Source organism: Osmerus mordax, chromosome 7, assembly GCF_038355195.1.
Source record: "Osmerus mordax isolate fOsmMor3 chromosome 7, fOsmMor3.pri, whole genome shotgun sequence".
NCBI classification, from domain to species: Eukaryota; Metazoa; Chordata; class Actinopteri; order Osmeriformes; family Osmeridae; genus Osmerus; species Osmerus mordax.
This window is the reverse complement of record NC_090056.1, coordinates 21,663,868-21,679,285: the sequence shown is the minus strand read 5'-3', so window position 1 is coordinate 21,679,285 and position 15,418 is coordinate 21,663,868. Positions and strand designations below refer to the sequence as shown.

The 15,418-nt window shown below is 42.7% G+C and overlaps 1 protein-coding gene across 2 annotated transcripts; it reads right to left on the bottom strand.

Annotated features, from left to right (window-relative positions):
• Positions 1-4,836: 4,836 nt before the first annotated feature.
• Positions 4,837-9,292, bottom strand: LOC136946155 (L-rhamnose-binding lectin CSL3-like). 2 transcript variants are annotated; one of them, XM_067240390.1, is made up of 10 exons: positions 9,229-9,292; positions 7,919-7,948; positions 7,791-7,835; positions 6,855-6,990; positions 6,623-6,732; positions 6,114-6,158; positions 5,842-5,974; positions 5,519-5,622; positions 5,334-5,407; positions 4,837-5,165 (listed from the first exon to the last, which is right to left on the bottom strand). In XM_067240390.1, exons 1-9 carry the CDS (start codon positions 9,260-9,262, stop codon positions 5,400-5,402), a joined length of 645 nt encoding a protein of 214 aa, XP_067096491.1. In that variant the 5' UTR covers positions 9,263-9,292; the 3' UTR covers positions 4,837-5,165; positions 5,334-5,399. The 2 variants fall into 2 exon arrangements, with proteins under 2 accessions (XP_067096491.1, XP_067096492.1); XM_067240391.1 differs by having other exon boundaries at positions 5,334-5,365; positions 9,229-9,291.
• Positions 9,293-15,418: the final 6,126 nt, after the last annotated feature.

Here is a 15,418-nt window from a genome sequence, read left to right as displayed (position 1 = left end):
AACACAAAAGAAACTGAGGAACTGGAAGATAACTGTCCTGACACTGACCGTGAGGACTGAGTGTCCTTAATCTGTTATTCCTTATTCTGTTTTGTACAGTTTTATATATCATATTTCATATTTTTCATAACGATTGTTTTTATGGTTGATCAGTGTTTTCATTTGTGGAAGAATGAATGTTACAACAACGACATAAGTCTGTGTCCCCTCCCCAGGTTAATGTAATAGCCTAGTTTAATAACTAATGTAATATTGCACATATTTTCGTACTATTTCCCCTAAAGCAATAAGGTTAGGCTACTTACAGACCTACTGCTCATAAAGTATGTTCTAAATGGCATAAATGCTGCCAATTATTAATTGACGTATGAATAATTGATAGTTGGTCAGTAGCCTAGCCTATCGATTAAGGTACTCGAAAGCATGTACACTGTCTGCTTCATTTGAGCTTGATAGGCTAAGAATTCTGTAGCAAATAATAACAATAAACCCACTATTTATTAATTAAAACTACTTCTGCATAGTAATGCACCGAAAATACAAACGTAAGCAAAGGCAGCAATCGCTATCGAATCAACAGACATGTGCAATTTAGCTAGCAGGGGAATAATACAAACAACGAAGATCACTAGTTAACTTTATAATACAATAACAGGCTTAAATTAACTGACAAGTTAGCTATACTACTTCTCAAAGACGCACAATCTCAACTGCGGTGTGAAGCGCGTATCCATGCTATTCTCCGACATGCACTCTAACAATCACATAGACGTCCTAAAATTTTGTACAGCCCTATTTCTGATACCATGGCGGCAGAAATGTAGTCGTGGCGGGCCGCCACGGCAAAATAAACATAGGAAACACTAACGTGCAAGGTCCCATCCTCTATTTGACAACCATATCCATCCATGTTGACAAAAAGCAGCTACCTTATTGGTGTAGAACGATCACGTGTCGAACCGTGCCACCAAAATCCTATTACGCTCTGAAGAAACTAGTTCTGCATAAAACATAGACGCATCGACAAACGACTGGAATTTCAGCGACAAACTTTTTTTTGGTAGCTTAGCAGGACTCGTTCTTTTTTATGAGCTAAAGATTGTGTAGATGCCAGACTGTGGAGCGGGTTGAAACGTTAACAGGGTTCACCTTACGGCATAAGGGGGTTATCTACCCAGAGGGAGTCAGGTGGCTGAGCGGTGAGGGAATTGGGCTAGTAATCCGAAGGTTGCCAGTTCGATTCCCGGTCATGCCAACTGACGTTGTGTCCTTGGGCAAGGCACTTCACCCTACTTGCCTCGGGGGAATGTCCCTGTACTTGCTGTAAGTCGCTCTGGATAAGAGCGTCTGCTAAATGACTAAATGTAAATGTACCCTGGCTATCTACCCTAGTGGTGACCTACCCTGGCTATCTACCCTGTTGGTGACCTACCCTGGTGATGAAATATCCTGGCTATCTACCGTGGCTATGTACCCTGGTGGTGACCTACCCTGGTGGTGACCTACCCTGGTGGTGACCTACCCTGGCTATCTACCCTGGTGGTGATCTACTCTGGTGGTGAAATATCCTGGCTATCTACCCAAGTGGTGATCTACACAGGTGATCAAAATAGGATACTTTCTATTCTGATAAACCAATGTTTTTAAAATATTCAGAGTTGGACAAAAAAGGAAACACAACTGTTAATTTTAGTTTTTGTGAGTTGTTTATTTGTGTGATTGGAGGTGTGTTAGATGAGGTTTGGTGTGAGGCCCTGACTGTAACCCAAATTGTAACCCAACCTAATAAACCAGCATGGACTGAATCACCCCTTTGTCTTTGGACTAACCCTAACCCTATGAATCACCCCTGTGTCTTTTGTGAACTGTCAACAACAAAAGACGAGACATTACCAGCAAGTCCCCCCCTCCAGGAAGGATGTTCATTTTTTTGTTACTTAGATTTTATTGAGTTTTTCTGTGAAAGACAATGGTACTGAACAACCAGACAAGTACAAGGTTAAGTGTCGGCACGACAACATTCATTTTGTACATCATATTATTGTGACATGCACTACAACATTCCCATACATATATTGACATAATATACAGCAGCAGAAAGGAAAATGAAATGGCATAAGACATCAAATGGGGTCTCTTGTAGGTTGATGGACTGTCAGCAGGTCAGAAAGGTAGGACGGAGCTAACCCATTTATTGATTTAAAAACTAAAAGCAAGATTTTAAAATTAACTAGAGAGGGTACAATTTCTGGGGAAATTGTAGGGTGTGCTTGCTTGCGTCGGTTGCACAGGGGTCCGTTTTTGAATGACATTTTTACAACTGATATTTCTGTATATTTTATATAAAAATGCATACTTTTTATTTATAAAGATGACATAGATTTAAAAGCATTTTTTTTTGCTGCTCATTTACAACTGAAAATACGAGTGAAGTGTAGAATGAAATAGATGTCTTCTCATTTCCCCTGCAAGAGGCAGCCTCATCGTTGAAACAAAACGAATAAATTGGGCAGACCGGTGTAAAAATTGACCTAATCTCTATGATTTAAATGTCATTTTAAGTTTTTCCCTTCTCATGATATTTTCAGGCATTTAGCCTACTCATTGCATTCATTCATTAATAAAGAACCCCCTTTGAAGATTATTCTACGACGTTACCCGGCAGTAGAAGATGGAATCGCGATTCAAACAGTACCATCTGCTAACTGAAAATATGCCCCCCAAAACGTAAATAAGCTTGACATTTATTTAGTGGAAAATCGCTCATTCATAAAAAGCTCAGTGGTAGCGATCATTGTCAGTAACAACGCAAAATGCGATATAGCCCTGTGTGGAGAAGCTGCCCCGGTAAATTGTACTACTAGACTACTGCTGTGTTCGTCTTGGTAGCGATTGCGTTGGTTGAATTGGATTTAACGTTCCGTTGTACGGTTTAAGCTTAAATTAATTATTTTCATGAACAGATTGACAACGTTTAGGCTGTGGCAATGAAGTTCAGGTTAGTAGTTAGACTTTTGATTTAAGTAAGGGGAGTGCCGAACATGTTCTGTCGCCGTTTGACTTCCTAAACAGCTGTGTAGTGTAGCTAGATGTTTTTGTAGTGTGTCTCGCGTAAGCTACAGCTTGCAGTGAGCTACACTGGTTTGAAACCACAGGTAATGGTAATTTCACCAACAAATCGTTTACTAATGTCAGAATAAATCCTACAACGAAAATGTATATGTGAGGAATGTTTATTTTAACGATTGAAAACAGATACATCATGGACCACTGTAGTATGTGTTGCCCGGGCAACACAGGCTAATGTCATGATGCTAATATTTCAGTGAAATAGTAGACTACTGTTTCCGAAAGTAGATGTACTTCCTTAATAATATCATCTTATATTGTACATTACACATCACAATTGTGTGTCATATCACAAAGTAAAATGAGTAAATATTTATCACCCTGGCCTCTTTGCTTGTGGCGTTTCTGCAGCTGCCTTGCAGTAAAGCTATAGTTAGCCTAGCTATCCCCCAAGTTAACAGATGCGAAACGAATGTTCTGCCAAAGGTAGTCACGCGTGTTTTCGTGACGTTAGTGACGTAGTGACGTTAGTAACGTCAGTGACTGTGGCTAGCAAATTAGCCACCGTTAGCTTCACTTTTCGCCACAAAAACTTAACTTAAGCCCAAACCATGCAACGGAACGTAAATTCCAATAGAAGCAACTCAATCGCTACCAAGACGAAACTTTTGACACCTACGTTGTCTATGTAGGCCAAATATTGACTGAGTTTTAGGGGGGCAAAAAGAATAAAAATAATAATAATAATATATATGTGAGAGAACAAAGGTTGTGCCCTTGCCGAAGGCAAAGCACACCCAATTATGTGGCACACCGGCAGCCAATTAAGTTTCTGAAGGACAGGAGTTATATGTTCCCGTTTTCGCGTTCCTGTCAGAACTCTGGCAGCAGCATTTTTGACTACCTGAAGGCGGTTAATGGATGATTGACTGATCCACAAATACAGCGAGTTACAATAGTCCAGTCTTGAAGTGATAAAACCCATGTATAACTTTTTCAAAATTTGGGAAAGAGAGGAAGGACTTAATTTTAACCAAGGTTCGGCATTGGTAAAAGCTTGCCATCACAACTTGATTTACTTGTCTATCAAGCTTTAGGGCACTATCCAATACCACACCCAAGTTTTTATATGGTTTAACATAAGGTGCCAAAACGCCAAGATCTACATTTGTTATGTTATGTACACTGGAAGATGTAAACACCATAACCTCGGTCTTACTCTCATTTATACTTAAAAAAATTTAAAGACATCCATGCTTTCATGTCCTCAAGGCAGGCAGTCATCTGTTCTAAGCTATTTTTTTGTTTAAGAGGAAAATATATTTGAGTGTCGTCTGCATAACAATGATAATTTAATTCATATTTTCTAAAAATAGTCCCAAGGGGCAGCATATATAAAGAAAACAGCATAGGCGCCAGAATGGAGCTTTGAGGAATCCCACACGTCAACTTTACAGAGGAGGATCGATGGTTACCAATGTTAACTGAAAAGCTCCTATTTGTCAGGTAAGACTCTCTGATGCCCACTATGTGTTCTAGGCGAGACCGCAGGAAATTATTGTCTACCGTGTCAAATGCAGCACTTAGGTCCAAAAGTATGTCAAAAACGACCCAGATGGTGATCTACCCAGGTGGTGATCTACCCAGATGGTGATCTACCCAGATGGTGATCTACCCAGATGATGTACAGGATCTTCTTGTGTATGAATGACTCTACTGACCCTGGTGTGCTACTGACTGGAAACTAAGAACCGCATCACACATGAATGCTTTGTAAACATATTGATTTATTTAATATTCAAGCATCATTCATTCAGGATTTGGTTGATTGGCAGCCGAGCTTTCTCTGTAACCTAATCAGACAGAGACTCTGCGTTAAAGACACCAGATGGATAAAGAGAATAGTAGAGAATAATGAGACTATAATATCAAGTGATCATCTGAAAGCAGACGGATGAATTAGTAGAATCAAAGTCAGGAACCACCTCCTTTGCATTAAAGCACATGAATCACACAGGATAGAAAGAGAAGCTTAGTGAAGGGTTTTCTTCTCTGCCCTGAATGACACACCACCTCTTCTTTCATTGGTGCATCACCTGCAAGACAAGACATATCTGGAGACAGGCTTCACAACGCGTGTGTGTTTGGGTGTGTGCATGTTAGGGTGTGTGTGTGATGATGTGTGTAAGTGAGAGGATGTGTGTGACGATGTGTGCAAGTGAGAGGATGTGTGTGAGGATGTGTAAGGGGCTATCTGTACTTACAGTCATGCAGTTCATTCAGCATGTAATCATCTCTGTATGGGACAGACAGAGGGACTGTCACCATCACTACCAGGCTGTTTGTGTCAAAATACATTTTCACTTTCCATGAACAGTAAAAAAGCAGGACAAATCCAATAATAAAGAACAGAGCGGTCAATTGTGAGAAGTGCAGAGTGAGTACTCACAGCTACAGGTGTAATTAACGTCCAGGTATTTATAGGTTCCACGACAGGGGTCCCCAAATACTCTGTTAGAAGCCCTGACATTGCATGCTTTCCTCCCGTTACATCTGAGGAGAGGAAGAGGAGGGTCAGGAGAGAGGGGGTTGGTAGAAGGAGGAGGAAGAGGAGAAGCTATCCACTGGATCAACCCCAACCCTAATGCAAAAGCTAACCACTGAACAACTGCCCTTTCAAAAAGTGAATACACAGTCACATTATTCTCTAACCCGAACCTATTTCCATAGGGAATCACACCAGAAACTTTGGAGTGTTGTTGGTTCTCGTACCTGCGAGCCATGCTGCTGGTGACAGAGCGAGCGCACCGGGTATTGCGGGTCTTAAACCAGGACTGACCGGACGAGCACACGCTCCGAGACCTCCGACCGTACACCGCACGCTGGACCCGGATGGTGCCCCAGCCTGGGGGGGAGAAGGAGGGAAAGGAGAGGAAAGGGAGGGAGGAAAAGCAGGTGGAGTTTTGGAGAGATGAGGAAAGGGTGGAGCAAGTAAACTGCACTCTGAGCACATGACTGGAGATAGAGGATCAGGGAAATCTTACCACATCTCAGCCTGGAGACACCCCACTCACAGGACACAACGCGCTCTGCCAAACACACACCAGCTTAGCCATCATTAGACTACTGTGTCTACTGTGTCTACTGTGTCTGCTGTGTCTACTGTGTCTACTGTGTCTGCTGTGTCTACTGTGACTACTGTGTCTGCTGTGTCTACTGTGTCTACTGTGTCTACTGTGTCTACTGTGACTACTGTGTCTACTGTGTCTACTGTGTCTGCTGTGTCTACTGTGTCTACTGTGTCTACTGTGACTACTGTGTCTACTGTGTCTACTGTGACTACTGTGTCTACTGTGTCTACTGTGTCACAGTAGACTGTAGATACAAAGCATCTCTAAATGAAACACCCACACATGCATATATGTAAATACACAGTTAATGCAGTTACACAAACACGCATGTGTAAACAGCATTTGTTTTTATCCTCGTGCTCTTCTGGGTTTGGCAGAAGGACCCAAACACAAAGTGCACATGTCACACACAGTACACTCACTTGGGCGAAGGCAGGTGTAGGTCACATCCAGGTATTTGTAGGTTCCATAACAGGGATCAGAAAACCAAGTGTTGGATGCAACCAGAGAACAGCTGGTCCTTCCATCGCATCTGTTGAGGTGGAGGGGAGACACTTGAAATTAGAGCTCTATGTGTTTGTGTCTGTGTTTGTGTGAGTTTTGTGTCTATGTTTGTGTGTGAGTTTTGTGTCTGTATGTGTGTGTGTGTTTAACCTGCTTTTCACCACAGGCAGTGTTCTCCTGTTGACGCAGTTGGTCTTGACAGTCTGACAGTATGGACGACCACACGCACAGACTCTCCTGTCTGTGCGTCCATAGTTAGCACGGAGCACCTTGATCTTAGAGCTCCCTGAAACACACCATAGTCCCTCTGTCAGGCTCTTCTTCTCTCCATGTACCAGTATAACAATATACCAGTATAACTATACCAGTATAACAGTGTACCAGTATAACAATACCAGTATAACAGTGTATCAGTATAACAATATACCAGTATAACAATACCAGTATAACAGTGTATCAGTATAACAATACCAAAATAACACTATACCAGTATAACAGTGTATCAGTATAACAGTGTACCAGTATAACAGTGTATCAGTATAACAGTGTACCACTATAACAGTGTATCAGTATAACAGTGTACCATAACAATACCAGTATAACAGTGTATCAGTATAACAATACCAGTATAACAATAGGAATTTACTTAAAATATAAAGTAGCCAAATCATTTACAATATATAAATATACAAATACAAGTAGTACAAGAGATACGAATAGTACAAAAACAAATAGTGTAATATAGTGCAATTGCAATGTGGCAAGGTGTCATTGTGCAGATTGTGACACCTTGCCACTGTTATACTGGTACTATAACAATACCAGTATAACAGTGTATCAGTATAACAGTGTACCAGTATAACAATACCAGTATAACAGTGTATCAGTATAACAGTGTACCAGTATAACAATACCAGTATAACAGTGTATCAGTATAACAATACCAGTATAACAGTGTATCAGTATAACAGTGTACCAGTATAACAGTGTACCAGTATAACAATACCAGTATAACAGTGTACCAGTACAACAGTGTTACACTGTATCAGTATAACAGTATTACAGTGTATCTGTGTGTCAACGTACCACAGTTCAGGGTTGTCTTTTGACCTTCACAGGCTACTCTTCTGTCTGTAAAGAAGAACTTTCATAAGTTTATATGAAGGTTAGTCAATTCACACTCAAACACACACAACGAATCTTAAGAGTTTTACCTGCCCCTGTAGACACACAACATGCCAGCACTGAGGAAGACACAAATAACACAATTAAAATATTAGTTATGAGATTTTTCTGCTTCAAATAAGTACATTTGGATGCCAGTGCTTTAAGAAAATTTAATTTAAGAAGATTTCTTAAAATAATGGTATGTTTACTGAGATCCCTAGATCAGCCATTTATACTAGAAACAAGTTCAACTGGACTTAAAAGCTAAAAACAAGATGATCACATGATCACACTCGGTCAGAAGTAAAGTTGATGCAGTGTGGCAGTTTGGTTAAATATTGTATATTATGGCAGGTAAAAAATAACAAAGCCTTTTTGTCCATTTTGACTCTTTCGGAAATCTGCTCCACAGCTTAAAACTCATAGAGACATTAATGTTAAAAGAGTATTAATGTAATATTTAATTCATTTAATCGGATGGTTTTATCCAAAGCACCATGGAAATAGTATAATCTTAGAAGTACTAACTACTCTCAGATCCCCAGAGCTGAAGAGGCTGCCATGTCTGCTAGAAAAGAATGTTTGGCAAAGCTCTTAACATCACCACGCAACATGTACAGTTGGTCACAATACTTAATTGAGAGACCAAAAAGTTATCTAAATCGTAAACTGTTTCCTTTTGGTTGAACGTACACAATAGTACAAGTTGCACTTCAGTAATAAACAATAATTAAATAACAAGAATAAGAAATTATGAACAACTACTGATTTTAATGGTTAAAACTAGAAAAAAGGCAACTTTCACTGTCACAAACCAAAATCAAATTCTATAGCGTCAAACCCAAAGAATCTTTAATAATTTAAATACAAACAAGTCCCCTCTAGCCCCCCCTCCCCAGAGAGACCAGGTACTTACAGACGAGGGCTCCTCTAGCCCCCCCTCCCCAGAGAGACCAGGTACTTACAGACGAGGGTCCCTCTAGCCCCCCCTCCCCAGAGAGACCAGGTACTTACAGACGAGGGCTCCTCTAGCCCCCCCTCCCCAGAGAGACCAGGTACTTACAGACGAGGGCTCCTCTAGCCCCCCCTCCCCAGAGAGACCAGGTACTTACAGACGAGGGCTCCTCTAGCCCCCCCTCCCCAGAGAGACCAGGTACTTACAGACGAGGGTCCCTCTAGCCCCCCCTCCCCAGAGAGACCAGGTACTTACAGACGAGGGCTCCTCTAGCCCCCCCTCCCCAGAGAGACCAGGTACTTACAGACGAGGGCTCCTCTAGCCCCCCCTCCCCAGAGAGACCAGGTACTTACAGACGAGGGCTCCTCTAGCCCCCCCTCCCCAGAGAGACCAGGTACTTACAGATGAGGACGCCAAGCGTGAGGAGAGGACTCATGGTGTCTGGTCAGGAAGATGCTGATCTGGCTGCAGGATCCTTCTATTTATACAGGAACTATTTCCTTCTGATGAAGAAAGATAAACCATCAAATTGGCAGCTTCACAGCTACCAACAATTTTCTGTTTTGATGGAATGTTGTCAGTCCAACTAGGGGTAATCTGACACATTAAGGATGGGTCCTTCTTACAGCCATATCACGCAACTGCATGGCCTGGGGTGTGGTGCCCCTTGACCCTGCTGTACAGAGATGACACTGTCTGGATCTGTGGAACATCAGAATATATTCTTCTATTTCCGGGTAAAAAACTGTAAAGGTGTCAAACTCACAGCTCATGTAAATTAAAGCAAATGTTTTGTGTTTGTGCAGTATATTATTTACAAGTATTTCTTGTACTGTACTCACACCCAAAACTATTTACAAAAGGAAAATATCTAAATAAACATTTAATTACATAAATTGTGTTAACCCAAAACAATCAGGACACTGATCATTCAGTTGGAGAAAAAAAAAAAAAAAGTACTTGGTAAACAAATTGGTCAGTAAAGTGTTAGGGTTTCCACCCCACAACAGACCCAGTCAGATCAGACCTTTTCCACTTAACTAAGAGTTCAGACTTGAGTGTTCAATGTACGCTTAAATATTAAAAGTTGTAATCTCACAACCTTTTAAAAAACGAATCAGATTCAGTTTGTTGTCTTTATTACTTTATTTGTTGGACACAATGTTTTGCATTGCTTTGTGGGAAATTTGTAGTCCCCTCAACAGTGTATAAACCCCACCTTCTACATTTTGGAAAAGAAAACATAACATAATTATTGTGTATTTGTGGGGTATGGAACACATTTGGACGCAACGTAACTCTCCCATCTCTAGGAGAGCAGATAAGAGAACGTTTAGTAAAACTTAACTTGCTTATCTCTGGGGGATCAGATGAGGAAGTTTCCTGAAATATAACTATCAGTTTGGAGGAAGTAGGTTGTGTAAGTATGAGGAAAAAAAATCTAAATCTCAACCTACCAGATAACTTGCTTATCTCTGGGGGAGCAGATGAGGAAGTTTCCTGAAATCTAACTATCAGTTTGGAGGAAGTAGGATGTGTAAGTGTAGCCGGTGTGAGGAAAAAAACTCAAAATCTCAACCTACCAGATTTCCTCTTAGGTACATTTACATTTAGTCATTTAGCAGACGCTCTTACCCAGAGCGACTTACCGTAAGTACAGGGACATTCCCCCCGAGGCAAGAAGGGTGAAGTGCCTTGCCCAAGGACACAACGTCATTTTGCACGGCCGGGAATCGAACTGGCAACCTTCAGATTACTTCAGATTAGTTCTACGTTCTAGACTGATCTGTTATTGTTTACGTTCCAAAAAAGGTCCACATCTGGTTCTACGTGATGTTCTTGTTCTACTGAATGTTTTAGTTGATCACATGTTCGACAGTCCTGCATGATCTTTTATTTATAACCTAATGCAGTCATCAAATCACAGCATCAGTCCAAATGGTCAGTTCTAGAAAGACCAAAACCTTGATATTACAAGTCAACCATTGGTGTTGTCACATCAGACCTTAGGCCTGTTCCATAAAGCAAGTTTACCGAATAAGCCAGGCTTATGTCAGTTAGTCGGACTCATTTCTAGTTCATTCGGTTCCATAAAGCCAGCTCAACGTAGTTTGAACTCAGTTACTATGGCAACTTATGCTTCAATACTAGCCTGGTCCCGGGCAGGCTAACTGTCAGGCTTAGCCCGTGTTGTTGCTTAGCCAGACGTTCCTGTAACACTGACCCAACGGGAAAACGATGATTTACCATGGACATTTTCTCATTTTCATCAGTTCAATATGTAGGCTACATTTATAGAAAATCAACTTAAATACATAGGCTACAACATTTAGCCTATTGCATTAAACAATGATGAACAATGATTTCAGAATGATACAAACCTACATAGCCTACGTTAAACGTATGGCTCTATGGTAGTTTGTGATTTCAAATGTTTAGGCATCAGTCATATAGACCTATATCTCAATCTAAATTATCCCAGTATAATTGTCATAGCTACATAATTGTTAACAGTAGCCTACAATTGCAAAACAAACCTAAATCCATACATCTATCTTTCATTTTGCCGACACAAAAACCATGTTAAAAAGTTAGGCTACTGGATAATGTATTGATTAATAGTCGGCTATTTATAAAACAATGTCAAAAAAGTAAATGTTATGTGTTTAGAGGGTGTCTGTTTTTTTAATCAATGAAGTAAAGGTCTATAAAAAAGGACCTCGACCTACGTAGCCTATCGTTCACGTCAATCATGGCGTGTCGTTTCATTTTGATGAAGCGGTGGATGAGGGAGCTGACAAGGCTTAAAGGGAACGTTCTTTCTGGAAGAAGTCACGTGGCCGTGTGCATTGCTTTTGCCGTGGTGGATTGTATGATCCATGTTCTACCTCTCGGGCTGCTTAAGAATAGGGTGCACGCGCAATTAGCTTGACTACTTAAATTTGACTTGAACTAGTAGGAGTGTGTGAGCTGAAATTGGCCTTTATGGAACCTATTTAGCCCCGCTTGACTTGTTAAGCTAATTCAAGTCAGGTTTGGGACTTTAAGTCCAGCTTTTCTGAGCGGCCTTTATGGAACAGGCCTCAGCACTACATTCCCCTAATGATCCCCTTTCACTCCCACACCTGTTGTAGCTCCTCACACCCTGGGCTGTGGGTTTAAACACCTTCCCAGCACGTCCCTGCCAAGACTAGTTTGGCTTGTCTTTTGTCATTCTTAGTGTTTGTTTTCCAGTTCCTGATACTCAGTGCCCAGACCTCTGTGATTATCTGGCGCTGAGTCCTGTTCCACCTGTGTTGAATGAAGATACAGATCACCTGAATGCCGCCTGCCTGTACCTTGAAACTTCCCTAATTTCCTGGTTTCCTTCTAAGTAAAAGTCTCACACCTGGGTTCACCATACTTAAGGGTCGGTCGCATTCTTACTGAAACTTTGTAAAAAGATGTATCATTTCAATATTTAACCATTTTAAAAATGTATTCAGGGTTTGATAGATTTTTTATTAAAACTGATTTATTGATTTGAGTTATTGATTTTAGATTATTGATTGATTATCAACAATAAGCAATGAGTGCTAAGCATTAACATTCAACTGCTCTAACAAAACTATTCATGAAAGCAGATGGCAGGTCAAGCTGTTTGTCTCTTCCTCTAACATGGGATCAGCAGTGTGTTCATGTTGAGTGCAACCAGAGAACAGCGGGTCTTTCCATTGCGTCTGGGAAAGTGGGAGAGAGACGCGTGACATTTACACAAACCCTGCTTGAATACCTGTGTGTGTGTGTGTGTCTTACATAATAGCCACCTGTGTGTGTGTGTGTGTCTTGCATGCTAGCCACCTGTGTGTGTGTGTTTATGTGTCTTACATGCAGAATCAGAATTTGTTTTTATTGCCATGTAAGTTTACACAAACACAAAATTTACTGTTAATCTGTAAATTTATAAACTGTAACAGTGGAACAACGTACCACAGTTCAGGGTGCTCTGCTCGTGGTCGCAGACTACTGTCCTAAATGAAACAAAGTTGCATTGCAAGTAAGGCTGCATTTACACTACATGGCTCAAGTGACAAATTTCAGTATTTTTCCTTCCGTGTGGCATAGATCGGATATAACACACGGTGAAAGATTTTCTGATCACTACTTTATCCAATTCTCTGTCTCTCTCCCTCCAACTCCCCCTACCTCCCCTCCCCTTGTAACTTTCCGGCGCAACCTCCGCTCCCTATCCCCCTCCCATTTCTCTTCTATTGTAACATCCTCCCTCCCCCCATTGACGAGTTCTCGTCCCACCCCACTAACACTGCCACCGACACCTTGTTAACCACTTTAACTGCTTCACTTGACTCTCTCTGTCCCCTGTCAACCAGGCCTGCACGATCTTCTCCCTCCTGCCTGTGGCTTACGGATGTTATTCGTGAAGAACGGTCCACCCTTCGGGAAGCTGAGAGGAGATGGCGCAAGTCCAAAGGCAGTCTGGACCTTGATAAGTATCACTCCCTCCTCAAATCCTTCTCTTCTCACATAACTGGTGCTAAAACTTCAAGCCCCCACAAACTTTTTTCTACCTTCTCCACCCTTCTTAACCCACCTCCCCCACCCCCTCCCTCCACCCTGACAGCAGACGACTTCTCCTCCTTCTTTGAGAAAAAAGTCGCCGACATTAGCAGTCGGTTCCTTAAACCCACCTTTCCTACCCTCTCACCCTCCATGACTGACCCAACTAAATGTCTAAACTCTTTTTCTCCCCTGTCTGAGGCAGAGATCTCTGACCTCATTCTCTCTCATTGCCCCACCTCCTGTCCCCTTGATCCTATCCCCTCCCCTCTCTTTCAAACCATCTCCCCCTCCATCATAACTTTTCTTCTCCATGCCCTAAACTCCTCTCTTACCTCTGGCACCTTCCCCTCTGCCTTCAAACAGGTTAGAGTTACCCCTCTACTCAAAAAACCCTCCCTTAACCCTGCCGTCCTCCAGAACTACAGACCGGTATCACTGTTACCCTTCTTTTCAAAAACAATTGAACGTGCTGTATATAACCAACTGTCAAACTTTCTCTCTCAGAACAACCTGCTTGACCCCAACCAATCGGGCTTCAAGACTGGCCACTCCACAGAGACTGCCCTCCTTTCAGTCACCACTGCCCTCCAGTCTGCCAGAGCGGCTTCCAGGTCATCCGTCATCATTCTGCTGGACCTTTCTGCAGCGTTTGATACGGTTAACCACCAGATCCTGCTCTCCAGACTTTCTGAGATGGGCATCACTGGCACTGCACTCCAGTGGATCTCATCCTACCTGTCGGGAAGATCCTACCAGGTCTCCTGGGGAGGCAAACTGTCAGGCCCTCACCAGCTCTCCACTGGTGTCCCACAGGGCTCCGTCCTTGGACCTCTCCTCTTCTCTCTGTACATCACCTCACTTGGACCAATCATCACCTCCCATGGCTTCTCCTACCACTGCTACGCTGACGACACGCAGCTGTACCTGTCGTTCCCCCCAACCGATCCGGGGATCTCAACTAGGATTGAGGCCTGTCTCACAGACATCTCCGCCTGGATGACCGAGCACCACCTCCAGCTGAACCTCGCCAAAACAGAACTTCTCATCATCCCGGCTAAACCCTCCATCTCCCACGATCTCTCAATCACCCTGGGATCTGCGACGGTGACCCCTTCATCCTCTGCCAGGAACCTTGGGGTTACCATGGACGACGAGCTCTCCCTCACGGCCCACATTGCTGCGGTCTCCCGGTCGTGTAGATTCACCCTCTACAACATCCAGAAGATCAGGAGATACCTGTCTGAGCACTCCACCCAGCTGCTAGTCCAAGCACTTGTCCTCTCCAAGTTGGACTATTGCATCTCGCTGCTCGCTGGTCTCCCAGCATGTGCAACCCGCCCTCTTCAGAGGATTCAGAACGCAGCGGCCCGCCTGGTCTACAATCTAACCAGACGCTCCCATGTTACCCCGCTCCTCATCTCTCTCCACTGGCTACCTATCATGGCCCGGATCAGATTCAAGACCCTGGTACTGACCTTCCGAGCAGTGAACGGGACTGCACCCGTCTACATCAAGTCTCTCCTGCAGCCTTACACCCCCACCCGTCACCTACGGTCTTCTTCAGACAACCGCCTGGTGGTCCCACCGCTCAAGACCGCCCGGTCCCAACACAAGCTCTTCTCCTGTCTGGCCCCCCAGTGGTGGAATCAACTCCCCACCTCCATCAGAGACACTGACTGTCTCTCCACCTTCAAGAAAAGGCTCAAGACGCACTTGTTCCGGGAGTACAACGGTACTTAGGAATGGTTCGCTTGACCCGATGTTAGTTTCCTCAAGGATCACAATGACTCTTGTTTAGAGACTTGTTGCTCTTGTGGTTAGTGGTAACTGATTTAAAAATGTTGTACTCGCTGTGATATATTGTTTTTATTATTGTTGCTTGTTTTTTTTTCCACAGGTACACTTGCACTTATAGCAGTTCATGTTGTTTAATTGTAACTTGTTTAACTACATGCTCTTATGGTTCTTCCCTTTGGCACTTACTTTGGTTGTTCACAATGTGTGCTTCATGTTTTGGCTACTCGCAATGTTT

Excerpts from the sequence above, each read along its gene's own strand:
- LOC136946155 (XM_067240390.1), bottom strand. The coding sequence starts at position 9,262 with ATGAGTCCTCTCCTCACGCTTGGCGTCCTCATCT. Across the intron at positions 6,991-7,790 it reads AAAGACAACCCTGAACTGTG|GGAGCTCTAAGATCAAGGTG; the intron begins GTACGTTGACAC and ends GGTGTGTTTCAG. Across the intron at positions 5,975-6,113 it reads TGTCTCCAGGCTGAGATGTG|GCTGGGGCACCATCCGGGTC; the intron begins GTAAGATTTCCC and ends TCTCCCCCCCAG.